The sequence below is a fragment of the Octodon degus genome, unplaced genomic scaffold (assembly GCF_000260255.1).
Source record: "Octodon degus isolate 3935 unplaced genomic scaffold, OctDeg1.0 scaffold00045, whole genome shotgun sequence".
In the NCBI taxonomy this organism is placed as follows: domain Eukaryota; kingdom Metazoa; phylum Chordata; class Mammalia; order Rodentia; family Octodontidae; genus Octodon; species Octodon degus.
The window spans coordinates 9838579-9852981 of NW_004524621.1; the positions used below are offsets into that span (position 1 = coordinate 9838579).

The window sequence follows — 14403 nt, forward strand, 5'->3', positions numbered from 1 at the left end:
TTTAACTTAATTGTTATAGAGAGGAAATCACACCTCATATTTTCTATGTCCCAAGATCCTGGGATCCAGCGTGAGATGAGACCTACAAAGTATCAGAGTATATTATTGGACTGAGGATTTAGCTCAGTAGGCAGGCATGAGATCCTGAGTTCAATTCTCAGTAAACTGCCCCCACAAAAAAAAGAATATATCATCTGTCATCAGACTATGTTATTGTTTCACTGAACTGCCATATATTGACTGACAATTCAGAATTACTTGCTTTCATATAAATACTCTAGAGAAACAGAGTGATTCTATCTATGATTCTATCAAGGGAGAGAAGAGTATCAAAAAAATTGTGTGACTTAATGATTTGCATAAAGATCCGAAAAAAATCAAAATATGATTTCTACTTCATTTCTTATCATTAATAGCCTATTTGCTATAAAAATTCATCCAATAACATGAATGCCCAAATAATGATACTATTAGATAAATGTTCATTATGTAATAGATGGAAGACAAAAGTAAATATCTTCCCAGATATTTTCTACTTGGATACTTTTTAAATAAGCAACTCAACTGAAACCAGGCCAATTCAGACATAAGAAAATCCAATGGCTCAGGAAAATGGCTCAGATCCCTCTAAATTAAAGAGTCATAAGTTTAAAATTTATCCAAAATGAGGGTATGATGACACATGCCTGTACTACCAGCTACTAAAGAGGCTGAGACAAGTTCTGAGGATTGCAAGTTCAAGCTCAGCCTGGGCAACAGAGCAAGACCCAACCTCAGCTAAAGGGATTATCCTAAATGTAGAGGTATCTAATGCATTTCTAGGATTCCCTTGATCAGGCTCTTGTGTCCTGACCCAAATAAGCCTGAACGCTTAAAGGATTTGACATTATAGGTAAGAAGGGTAATGGGTTGACTTATGAAGTGATTAGCAAAACATCTGTCTGGACAGGGGTATATACTAGCCCAATAAAATTCTCCAAGAAATGATTAGAACACCATCCTAGGAATAAAGATCATTTCATTTCAGAGATTTCATTATGTTACAGCCCCTTGCACTAATATATTTTGTTCTTAGTTTGGTGAAAAAGACCAAGTAGGGAGGAAAAGTGGGTAGAGGACAAGTGGGTGTGGCAGGGACATAAAATCCACTATATCCATGATTAACAAGGGCCAAAATGAGAGTTCTGAGTCCTCGAAGGAATTTGGGGAGAGAAAGCAATCAACTAAAAGTGATGAAAGAAGGGACACTTTAACAATTTTTTTTTTTTTTTTTTGCAGTCTTGGTTGGGATCTAAAGAAAAGTATCTCATCCACAATCATTTGAGTTATTTAAATTCTATAAAGAGAACCAACTGCCTCTCTCTGAAGACAAAAAAGGTATAGTTTCCTAATGCTAAATAGAGTAATTTCAATTGCAAGAGAATTAATCCAAGAGAAGATTACATTATAAAATTCTATGCTCAACTAGCAAAATATTTGGACAGCTGAATTTTAAGCTATGAGAGATACAAAGAACCACACAGAAAATACATTAATGCGAGCATTTAGCAATAACATGTTGCTTCCAATATGTAAGATTGCTCTACTGTTGTAAATGTCCATGACAAAGGATACTAAGACATGGCAAAATAGAGAATAACTCGGGTAAAACCAGCTTTCATGCAAAGAATCTGAATTGCATGAGCTACAGCCACTGCAAAAATATAAAGCTAGCGGCCGTCAGATAGCTCAGCAGACTAAAGCGCCTCCTTAGGCAGAGGGCAGGGACTGGCGTTCAATTCCCAGCACCAGAAGCTGTGCTGGCCCTACCCACGGGGTGCGCTGAGACGGCAACTGAGCCTGGACATGGTGGCACACCTGTAATCCCAGTGCTACAGAGGCTGAAAACAGGAGGATCACTAGAGTCTGATCTACATAATGAGATTTTGTACTAAATACATTAAAAAAAAAAAAAAAAGCTAAAGCTAAACCTTTAACATAAACATCAAAATATTAAAAGTATTTTGTGTTATTTCCTGGGTAAATATACCCAGGAAGTGTAATATTCCTGCATTCACAAATCCCATTCCCAAAAATTTTTTAAACTGTTTTCTACAATTCAGTAACACAGTATTCATTTAAGACCCTTGCATGTACATAAATTCTACACACACATACACACACACACAAAAAGACTGGGAAGACAGATATCAACTACATCATCTATGTTAGTAGGCTTATTGGCCAATTCTGCTTTCCTTTCAACTTACCTATTTCTTTTTGACTTTTTGGTTTTTGTTTTTTAGAGATAAGAGTTTTTCTATGTAATTCAGGCTGGCCTTGAACTCACTATGTAGCCCAGGCTGGCCTTGAGCTTACAGCAATACTCCTGCCTCAGCATCCTGAATGCTGGGATTACAGGCATGCACTACCACACCTGGCTTAATTTATCTACTTCTATAATAATCATGGTCTGCTTTTGTGGAGAAAAGGGACTCGAGAGGGGAAATTTTTTTTTAAATGTCATGTTAACACTCAAACTTTCAGAGTTCAAGTTCAGAATGCTCTATTTTTCTCCCTCAAAATATTTAAATTTTCTGTCATTTTGATACCAGGAAGTTAATGTTCTCAGTGGTATGCCCACTGAGGAACAGGCAGACACATGACAAGACAAGCATGTTCACACAAAAAAAACTCTAGCATTTACCTTCGGAGTGGCACTGCCAAGTTCACAGGAAAAAGAAGGAAGCCGTAAGCGAACTGGTTTTCCCCGAGCCTTCTTGGCTACCAGCAGAAGATAAGTAGCCGTGAGGTGATCGTACTGCCACTAGAGGAAAAGAACATGGAAGTTTAGAATAGTAACGTTACTCACTGAAATAACATTCTATGTAAAATTAATCTCTTGGGCCTGCCAAATAGCTCAGCAAAGTGGACTAAGCCTCTGCTTATGCAAGCACAGGGGCCAGGGTTTGATCCCCAGCACCACATGCCTCCCATGGAACCCCGACCCCCACCCCCACTCCCTAACCCCCTCAACCTCCACCCCCACACTGAGCTGGCCACTGAGACCAGGCATGGTGATGCACGCCTATAATCCCAGCACTGCAGAGGCTGAAAACAGGAGAATCACTAAGAGTCTGAGCTAGGTAGTGAGACCCTGTACCTAATACACTACAAATAAATAAATGAATGAATAAAATTAATCTTTTTCTCAATATAGTACTCTGAATTTTAAAAGTCAATAGCTTTTCAAATAACAAATAATAACCCTCTGTACCACGTCTTTTACACACCTACAGTTTCTACCTGACAGAAAGAACATCATCTAAATACTTTTACCAATTTTTCTGCTATTAACTCCACATATACCTTTGTGTTTTTTCAGCTTCCAATACTACCTATAGATTTCCTAGTATGGAAAATGAGAATTTAGGTCTACTATACCTCCCTCCTTCTCTCCATATCTTCTCCTTATTCCTTCCACAGTACTGTAATGTTCAACATCTACATTTTACGTAAGTAGATAATATTCACATCTAACTAGGGATAATGTTCTAAATATGTAACTGGTACCCTGACACCAAATAATCAGACCAGAGGCCAAGAAGCGAGTAGAGTCCCAAAGGATCTCTGCCAGGACGATTATTAATCTTTACATTGTAGGGAAAGTGGTACCAAGGTGTTGAAGAGTAGTAACATGGCTACAGGGGAGGCACCTGAAGGAGGGGTTACTTACTGAACAGCATATAAATATTCCACCAACCAACGAGGCCACACTGACTGAGTATCAGCCCAGCAGCTAAACCATGCAGGGCACTATTCTTACATTTGTTCTTTTTAAAAAATAATTTCTTTTCCTTGAAGTTTGAAACTTTTTTAAAAGTCTGTTTTTCTTCTAATTCAGCCTATACTCCTGACCTCTTTTCAATAGTTCCACAGCACAGGAAATCCTCCCCAAGCCTACATTCCACGCTCTGTCCTGGACTGGCTTCTTCCTCAGACCCTACCCAACTGTCAGAATAGGAGTTCTTTCACTCCTGCCTCACAATGTATCCACAGTGCCTTATATTCTTATTTTTTTATATATTCTTATTTTTCTCTTTTTGGTATGATTCCATTCTTGTTTTGGCAAAAGCCATCATCCAGCAACTCCTGAGGGTGCACGCATGAGAGGTAAATTTTTTGAGACTTTTGCATGTCTACCCTCACACTTGAGTTCGACTTGACCAAGTACAGAGTTCTACGCTGATTAATAATTTTCACATTTTGAAGGAATTACGATCCTCTTTATTCCAGTACAGCTACTGAAAAGTCTAGTCTTTCTGACTCCCAAACCTTTGTGTATGTCCTTTTGTTTTTGTCTCTGAACTTTTCTTGATCTTTTCTTTCTCCTCAGTTTTCAGAGATTCCACTAGAACAGGCCCTGGTGTAAATCTGTTGTCAGGTACAGTGCCAAGCCCTAATTCCAGCTTCATTATGGAAAATCATATACTCTAGCTCTGGAATATTTCTTTGATGGGTACTTTCCCCTTCAATTTATCTTCTATTATTTCACATTGGACCTTTTTACCCCTTTTCTGTTTTTACATCTGTCTCCAGATTCTACTTTTTTAACAGTTCATATGAACTTCATTTTCAAATATTTCTGTTTTTCATTTCTGTGGGAATATATTAGATTTGCAACAGCTATCGCTTAGAAAGTTTCCCATTTCAAGTATGAAACAGCCAGGTGTGGTGGTGCACACCTGTAATCCCAGCACGGGAGGCAAAGGCAGAACTGTTATGAGCAACATAGTAAGTTCCAGGCCAGCCTGAACTGAACAGTGAGACTTTGTCTCAAAAGAAAACAACAACAAAACAAACAAAAGAATGCAATAGCTTTTCTTATCTCTGAGAATTATCTTTTTTAACCAATTTTCCTCATTCCCTAAATTATCATTTTCTGCCGAGTATCTTTTTTCTTTCTTCCTCTCACCCCTACTCTACTCCATTTGACTTTTGACTCTTGCCATCTTTTCTCTTCTGTTCTCTTCAGGGCAGTAGACAGAACCTAGGACCTTGCACAGACTAAGCATGTGCTCTACAGGGAGTACACAACCTGATCTTCAACTTTCACAGTAGAGGTTTTCCTCAATCTTTGGTTATCTACTCTATTAAAAGTGAAGAATCATATCACACAGCTGATTAGAGCCTCAGTGGGTGGGATGGGGCTGCTGCTCATCATCTTAATGGCTTTTCCCCAAGGTGAGACAGGAACCAGAACTATGAATTATCGATATAGTAGGTCTTTCCTCCTGGCTGTTACCTAGAATAAATCTGGTATTTTCCCTGCCCTCGTTGAAATAGGACAAAGTCCTAGTTCTAGTATTCTCAGGTTGAATTAAGGAAGGACCAATTAGAGGCTGAATATGAGGACTCTATGCATCCATTTCAAAATGGTTCCTCAGCGCTGACCTGAGCTGCGTCTGACTCAGTAATGCCTCTTGTTAAGTGTCTCCAGTACTCTGCTGGGTCAGGGAAGAAGTCACTGCATGAGCACAAGGTAGAGATAGGGACCTGTGATTCTCACTGTTTCTAAGACAGACTTCTGAGCAATTCTCCTGTTACTTCTTTGACATTAGAGTTCTTGAGACTTTCTGAAGCTCTGAGCAGTAATCATTTGCTTGCTGTCCTTTGCTGTTGTAGGGACTTAGATTTAGGCTTCCTCCAAAATGCTCTGTCAGCTACCATTTATCTATTTTATTAATTTCCAAAATTATATTGACACCCCTTTGTCTCCCCTTTTATTATCTTAAAGAGGCTTCCCCCCCTCCTTAATCCCTTTTCGTTGTTTTAGTAAATTTTCAGAAAGCATTAGGTGTAAATATATTTATTCTATCCACTGTTTAGACTAGTTCTAAATAATGTTCATAAGACTGAGATTCTGACCTATAAAAGTATTAGACAGAATAATACTGTCTCAGTTACTCTTCTCTCATTGCTGAGACAAATACCCGACACCCAAAGTGAAGGAAGTTTCTTTAGCTCATCGTTGCTGGAGGTTTCAGTCCATCATCAGCTGGCTCCAAGGCAGAGTGAAACACGGCAGAGAGCAACCTTTCATGGAGGCAGGCAAAGAGGAGAGGGCAAGATGGAGAAGTAGCAGCAACAATGGCTACAGAGAGCACTCAGGCTGTCCTCCTCAGGCTGGGTGCAGCACTCACACCCACAATCCCAGTAGCACTTGCACCCACAATCCCAGCAGATCATGAGTTAATCACAAACGCTAGTCATCCCATGACCGCATGAGGTTTTGGGGATACAAGTAAACACACACCATACCAACTACTAAAAACAAGAATAGTACTAAATGCTATGAAGCTCCCTAAGAAAGTCTACTACCAACTATTTTTATTAATAAATTTTATCATTTAGCATTTTCTAGGCTGCTGCCTTTACTCCAGGAAGAACAGAATGCTGAAAAAAAAAAAAAAAAAAAAAGGAGGGAGGGAGAAAACCTCCCACAGAGGTATATGGGGCTGAGTAAAAAATAGTTCTAAACCACCTTCACTTTCCCAAAAACTACATTAAAGACTTTCCCCATTTCCCACACCTACTGTCTCAGGCGTGCAAGCCATCTTTTTTAAAGAAATGCTATAGGCCAGGCATGGAGGCATACAGCTGTAATCTCAACACTCCAGGTGCTGAGGCAGGAAGGTCAGCTGTGAATTCAAGGCTAGCCTAGGCTACAACACGCGTGCTCAAGGCTAGCCTAGACTACACAGTAAGACCCTGTCTCAAAAGAGAATGAAAGAGACGAGGAGACAGGAAAGGGAGGGAGGAAAGAGGAAGAAAGACATGAAGACAGACAGACTACAAATCCAGACAATGGAGAAGAAACAAATTTTCACTTTCTTATCAAACATGACATAGCATAACCCAAGCACTGTAAACTATTCCTGGGTAGTGCAATGAGTTTTAGTTTTATTATCCTTAGAGGGGGGAAAAAATCTATAACTTTTTTTCAGAGCCACAGTATACTTCCCATTATGATAAGACGCACAGGGGAGTTCTGTTTTCAATAATAGATAAATCAACAAATTAATTTCACCTTCAGGTGTAATACCAATCCACAAGTCTAATACAGCTAATGCTTCTCTTATCTTTTAGGCAGTTCTCTCTTTTGAAGGTCAAATGTTTGAAAGTGATAGGCTTATCTATTCGGAAGAAGCTTCCATTTCTAGAAAGCTAAAAACAGTTTTTAAATGCCCACCTAAATGTTAAAACAGTTCACAGGCACCTGGTCTGAGAGAGGTAGCTACAATAGAGCATTAGATAAACTGAGAGTACGCCTCCATCCTTCCCCTGACCCTCTTCCCTGAGCCTTCAGTCTTTAAACAAATGAATGTTTGTATCACAGAAGAGGGGGTGAGGGATTGCATGTCTATTTTCAATAGTTTTTCATATGCTTATGTCTATGAAGCCTTCCTATCAGATGAATGGCTATTCCCACAATCCAAAGCACTAACTGCTGGAGAAACAGAGGGAAGTAAGAAAAGCAGTAAAAGCTGGAAGCTCTACTACCACTGTTAGGAATCTCACGAGGGTTACATAGGCATTACTCAAAATCATGAGTAACAGGAGACTCAGAAAACTCCACATAAGAAGCAGTCTAAGCGCAATCACATACACGATATGCAAGTGGGGGTTCTGTATGGGTTGAATACTTAATACTTCTCTCTTTATGCACAGAGATCAGCAGCACAGTGCCAACATGGATCACACTGAACTGATTGCTCTCTGTGCCTGTTTAACCAGAGCCAGAAGTAAAGACAAAGCTCCGAAGGTGCTATAAAAGTATAAAAGATCCTAGTTCATCTCAAACTTGGTTTTCCAAGGCTCTTCCAACTGGAAAGCATCAAAACCAACATGAGGGCTGAGACAACTCAGTGGCATAAGCGCCTGCCTGGCAAGCCCAAGGACATGAGTTTGATCCCCAGCACTGCATGCCATTCTGGCCCAAAACAAGATGAGCTCTCTGATCTAAGCAGTTCTATCAGCATCTCTGGTCTTCATACATATATATGCATATATACATACATACATAGTGATATCCAAAAATGTCTCGACAGCTAGGGATATAGCTCAGTGACACAAATGCCTGCCTGATAAGCACTGAGCTCAAATCCTAGTACAAAAAAAAGGTCTCCAGACATTGCCAGATGTCCCAGGGCAGACCAAAAAAAAAAAACAAACAAAAAAAAACAAACAAAAAAAAACCCACTCAGGGTTAAGAACTCACCTAAACCAAGACTTCTCAAGCTTTAATATACACATGAATCACTAGGGGATTTTATTAAGATGTAAATTCTGATTCAGTAGGTCTACCACAGACCTGAGAACCTGAATTTCTTTCTTTCTTTCGTTCTTTTTTAATTTATATATTTGGTACAGGGTCTCACTATGCAGCTCAGACTCATAGTAATCCTCCGGTTTCAGCCTCCCCAGAGCTCATGTGCACCACCATGCCCACTTTCGGTGGCCAGCTTGGCAGGCCCCACTGGGCAGGCATGGGATGCAGCAGCAGGAATTTAACTCAGGTCCTTGCACTTGCCAGGCAGGCACTCAGACCACTGAGCTGTCTCCCTGGCCCAGAACCTGCATTCTAATCAGCATCTAAAGGATACTGTTACTGCTGGCCCTACATTATTCTTTGAATAGCAAGAAACTAGAAGACTGATTCTTAACTCCTAGATCTGTACAATGCAATCATTTAGAATATTTTTTAAAAATTCTAGCATTGAGCCAGGCATGGTGGCTTATGCCTGTTATTTTACCACTCAGGAGGTTAAGGAAGGAGGACCATGAGTGTTATGGTTTGTGTCTACATATTCCCCAAAAGCTTCATGTGGTTATAGGTGGGGCTTTTTAGAGGTGGGTGGACTTGGAGCATGTGACTACTAAATTAGTTCTCTGCTTGGTAGGGCATACCTCTACATGTGAATGTTACCAGACCCCTTGACAGAACATAAAGGGACAGAAAGAAGCTGCTATTGTTGGCTTGTGCCTTATGCCCTCTGTCTTCCGCTTGCCATGAATTATTTCTCCCCTGCGACGCTTCTGCGCCCTGCCACCCTGCCTTGGAGCCAGCAGATTATGGAGTGAAACCTCTACAAGCTGTGAGCTAAAGAAACCTTTTCTCCCTTAACTTGTGGGTGTTACATATTTGGTCTCAACAATGAAAAACCTAACTAAAAGATTGAGTCTGAGACCAGCCTGGGCTACACAGTGAGTTCATCATAAACATGAACTACTTGTAAGACCCTATGCACACTGCACACTATGCCCAGCTAATCAATGTATTCAATGGAAAGCTTCCCTTTTAAAGAACAGCACTGGGACCGGGGATATAGCTCAGCAGCACAGCACCTGTGTAGCAAGTGTGAGGTCCTGAGTTCGACTCCCACTATGTCAAAAAAAAACCTGCTCTGTAATTATATATAAAATGTAAAATGCATAAAATATTTACATTCATGACAAAAGGTCTGAAAAATGCTATATTATGTTTACTATACTCATACAATAAAGAACAATGAAACAGAAGATATTGTTTGTATTTCTTACCAATGAAATTAAATCCTCCATTGTTTGCCTGTTGTTTCTATGATGTACAGAAAGTTCTGTTACACAATCATCATCAAGGTGAATAAACTACAAAAGAAGAATTTTATAAGCTTTATTTCATTAAAATTATATTTATTGTTTTGAAACTTAAAAGACAGCATAATTATTCTATAAAACCAGATACCAATATGCAACATTAATAGGACTTTGCCAAATTTTAGGATACTCTTTCTCATGTGTGGGATCAAACACTGTACTTCACCCATATACTTACCAGTGATCTAGACCTAATTTTTAAAGGCATATATGAAAATAAGATGAGTTCTTTCCCAGATCTCTACGCCATCATCAGATCAATTATTAAAATGCCTTCATGCTGCAAAGGAACTACGTGTCCTCTACTGTAAGACTTAAGCCATTTTCACGAGCCAGTAGCCACCTAGGCACTGTGGTACAGTGGCTGTACAACATCCTGGTAAAAAGTGGCTCAGACTTGCAGTATATTACCTCAGGTTGTTTAGGACAATACAATCCAAGGAGCCCTTAAGATGGCACTGTAGAGGCTGCTAGTATCTTTACCAAAGGTACTAGCAAAATTTAACTGAAGAGAGAGAGAGAGAGAGAGAGAGAGAGAGAGAGAGAGAGAGAGAGAGAGGGGCAGGCCAGGAGTGGTGATGATGCAATCCTGTATTCCCACCACTTAGGAGACCAAGGTAGGGAAGATCATTGTAAATCCAAGGTCAGCCTGGGTTACAGTGAGACTCTGTCTCAAAACACAAAAAAACAAAAATATGACAGTCTCTATAACAAATTTCATTTTGTGCAGCACAGAAATGATCCAACTAATCAGATCCCTGCAGGATTGGACCTCAGCAAAGATAGGACCAGACAGGAACTAAATACACATCACAGAACAAAAGGAATGGCCTGGTCCAACATGGACAGGAGGAACTCATCACATGTGAAGAGATTCATATGGAATATAATTTTAAAGTTCATCCTTCCAAAATAAGACATTCTTTTCACAACAGCCTCAATAAGTGATGTTTTGCTTTCTGCTTCAAGGCCTCCTCTGCAGGGAACTCAGAACAGTTGGGATGGTTAGCTTCTCCCTGTTGCGTGAGGTCTGCCTCGCTGCAATCTCTCCCCACTGCGAATCAGTGCACAGCCTGAAGGCTGAGGGGCTCTGGGATTAGGCAGACCTGGCTTTAATTGTGACATCATTTAATGACTGTGTGACCTTGAACACATTACTATACCTCTCAGAGCTTCAGTTTCATCATTTGTAAAAGAGAATATATGCCTTGGAATATTTGTAACATACAGGGAGTGCCTAGTACAACATCTAAACAGATGAGACTGTCAGAAAGTGAACAGCTACTTTCACTAACAGTCATAATTCTATTTCTTCTTTAATATAATAGCCTCTCAGAAACTTGAATTTTCCCATTCTCCAACTGCTCTTCTCTTTTCAGTTTCTTCAACCAGTGGTTTAACAATTAATTCCTTATTATTTTCCTCTTTCTTCACGCCACATACAAACACACCAAGTTGTCACTGACCTTCAAAATGAGTTATTCACATGACAAACATCATATAAAGAGAATCTTTACCCAGAACAAAGCAGGACAATGTCATGACCTTCCCTTGTTTGGGACCACACTTTTTTTTTTTTTTTGTATTTAGGACAGGGTCTATAGGGTCTCACTACACAGATGGACTAGATGGACTAGTAGTGGTTCTCCTGTTTTCAGTCTCCCAAGTGCTGGGATTACAGGTGTGTGCTACCAAGCCCAGTCTCCAACAATGTCTCAGCATGCCCTCCAGGCAGGGCCAGCACAGCATCACATGCTGGGCATCGAATCCTGGCCATTGTGCTCTGCCTAAGCAAGCGCTTTAGTCCGCTGAGCCAGCCCGTCACATTTTTTTTTAACCACACTTTTAAAAAATTATTTTTATTGGTATATTTTACACATATATAACATTCATCCCACTTCCCTTCCAACTTACAAAAGCTTTGTTGGGCCGGGGAGATGGCTCAGTAGGATAAGCGCTTGACCTTGACTGGCAAACTCAAGGATCTTAGTTCAATCCCCAGTTCCTCCAAAAATAAACAAAAGCTTTGTTGCCATTCTTTTTATTCTCTTTTTTCTTTTCCCTTCCTTCGTTTTCCCTCCTTAGTTCCCCTTCCCATTTGAACAACTGCTTCCTATTTTACAATATCTATTATACATATTGGTCCTTATTTACCTTCTCAGTTTCTCAGAGCAGAGAAACAATATGATATTTAAATGTGTGAGGATACCACAGTAACAGGCTCATCATGAACAATGGACTCATTATGAAAATAGAGGAACAGGGCTAGAGCGAGAGCTCAATGGCATAAGCACCAGCCTGCCAAGTACAAGGCCCTGAGTTCAATCCCCAGTACCAAAAAGAAAAAGAAAACGAAACAAAACAAACAAACAAAAAAAAAAAAAAAACAGGAACAGTAAAGACAGGGACCTTGTTGCAGTCTGAATGTTTGTGTCACCCTAATATGGAAACCTAATTACCAATGTGATAGTATTTGGATCATAACAGGGCTCCATCCTCACAATTGAGATTAATATTCTTACAAAGAGGCTCCAGAGAGATGATACACTGTGAAGAAATTAGAATGTAGGCCCTCAAAAAAATCAACCAGTGCTTTAATCTTGAAGGTTCCAGCTTCTAGAACTGTGAGAAATAAATTTTTGTCGTACACATGCCAGTCAATTTAAGTATTTTGTTACAGCAGTTTGAAAAGACTAAAACAAACTTCCATTTTTGACTGGTAAAGACACAACCCCACCATTTACAGAAAAAGAGATCACCAAGATTTATACTAGCCGTACCACGGCAATTGAAAGTGCTAAGTTTCTACTGTATTGCTTTGATCTTGGCAGCTCCTAGAACTGTACATTCTTCCTTTGGGATGATCTTAACTTCAGAAGTGCAAACACAGGCTGGCCAAATAGCTCAGCAGATTAAAGCACCTGCAAGCAGACGCAGGGGCCGAGGGTTTGATCTTTGGGCCTGCTGTGTTGGCCCCGCCCCTGGGGCACACTGAGATGGCAATTGAGACTGGGCGTGATGGCACATGCCTGTAATCCCAGCTCTTGGGAGGCTGTAAACAAGTGGATCACTACAAGTCCGATCTAGTAGTGAGACCCTGAACACCCTGTAGACCTGTCCCTAAAAAAATACCAAAAAAAAAGTGCAAACACTTAAACACCAAGATGGGTATCTTCTTATTGTCACCACTGCTCAAGCAAGAAAGGAAACATCATTTCCCTTCATGATCTTAGGTTACTCCTTTAAAACAAAATAAAAAACACTACTCTCTCATAGCTGCCTGCTCTGTACTTCACTACAGAACAGGTGTGGGCAAGAGGGGTAGAAAGAAGGTGGTATCACTTCTGGGCTCCCAAAGTAGCAAGAACAAAGGGTCGGGCAGAAAACACACAGGGTCTGAACACATGCTTTATCACAACCTGGGTTTTCCAAAAATCTTCAATGCTTCATGTGCTCTGAGTTCTCACACAAAGTCAAGTTAAATTAAGCACAAAAGATAAATAGAAAACCTAGCCAATTATTTTGGATCACCTGGGCCTACTACATTTCCTCTTTACTAGGGCAGAAAATGGAACCGAATGTAACTCCTACTTGATACAACATTTGAGTATTAAAGCTGTGCATGAAAATGGCAGGATACCATACATACAGGTATACAGAATAGCATTTATACCTTAACTATCCAAGAAAATTTAAGGGCTTTTTTATACTTCATTCTTAATAAAACACAATAATGAAGGTGAAAAGGAAATATTTTCAAAAAGCAACAATTCTTTATACTTCTGTAACTCATTTGATCCTTCAAAGCATATGAGAGACAGAATATGTAAAGACATTCTATAAATGACAAATCTGACCCAAACTAGCACAGAACACTGGCATTAAAAATACCCATAATAGATATGATAAAAAGAAGGCTCAGAAGAGTTGTGCTCTACCAAAGACTGGCATATATAATGCCTCAAATTTTTTTACTCCTAGCCTGAAGTTTTTTCAATCATATTACTATGATTCTGCTCTAGTAGAGATCAGACAAGCAAAGTCTGACATAAAAGCTGTACACGCAAGGATACAGGTCCTGAACTAAGAGACCTATTATACATTCCTCACTGCAACTCTACCTGGATTCAAAACTTTGTTTTACGTTTACTAATTTTTTTTTAAACTATAAGTAAATTATAGTGGTGCCTCAGTTCACAAATTTAACTTGTTCTACCATTTGTTTCTGTAAACGAGATGGCCACGGTCATGTTTGTCACTCAATGTAGAGTTTGCAAACAAGATGTTACCAAATGTTTCTGTTTATGAACCAAACTGCTTACAAACAAAGCACTTGTGAACTGAAGTATCTCTCTACAAAATAATTATGCCTCTGTTGTTTCATCTGCAAAATTAGGACTAAGAGTACCTATTTTAGAAGGCTAGTAGTATGACATTAAATGAGTTAAGAGTTTTAAAAAAGTAAGAAAAAAAAATGTAAGATTCATAAAATAATGCCTAATTCTTAAAAGTACCTTCTTAAAAGAGTTCTGGCTATATTATACTTAGAAACTATATAAAGAAAGCCCTTACTATAATAGCACACCATTCTAAGTACTCAATAAATATTACATATATTACATTAAGATGTAAGGAGGGGGGCCAGGGAGATGGCTCAGTGGAATAAGCGCTTTCCTGGCAAGTGCAGGGGCCTGAGTTCAATCCCTGCTGGGGCCAAAAAAAAAA

At 39.5% G+C, this 14403-nt stretch overlaps 1 protein-coding gene across 1 annotated transcript in view; it reads right to left on the bottom strand.

Annotated features, from left to right (window-relative positions):
* Melk (maternal embryonic leucine zipper kinase) overlaps positions 1 to 14403 on the bottom strand; it is a 111859-nt gene that overhangs the window by 17524 nt on the left and 79932 nt on the right. The window contains exons 11-12 of the mRNA XM_023716075.1: positions 9583 to 9669; positions 2687 to 2806 (exon numbers count right to left, since the gene is read on the bottom strand). Of these exons, the coding sequence (XP_023571843.1) occupies positions 2687 to 2806; positions 9583 to 9669 (207 nt within the window). The remainder of the gene's footprint in view (positions 1 to 2686; positions 2807 to 9582; positions 9670 to 14403) is intronic.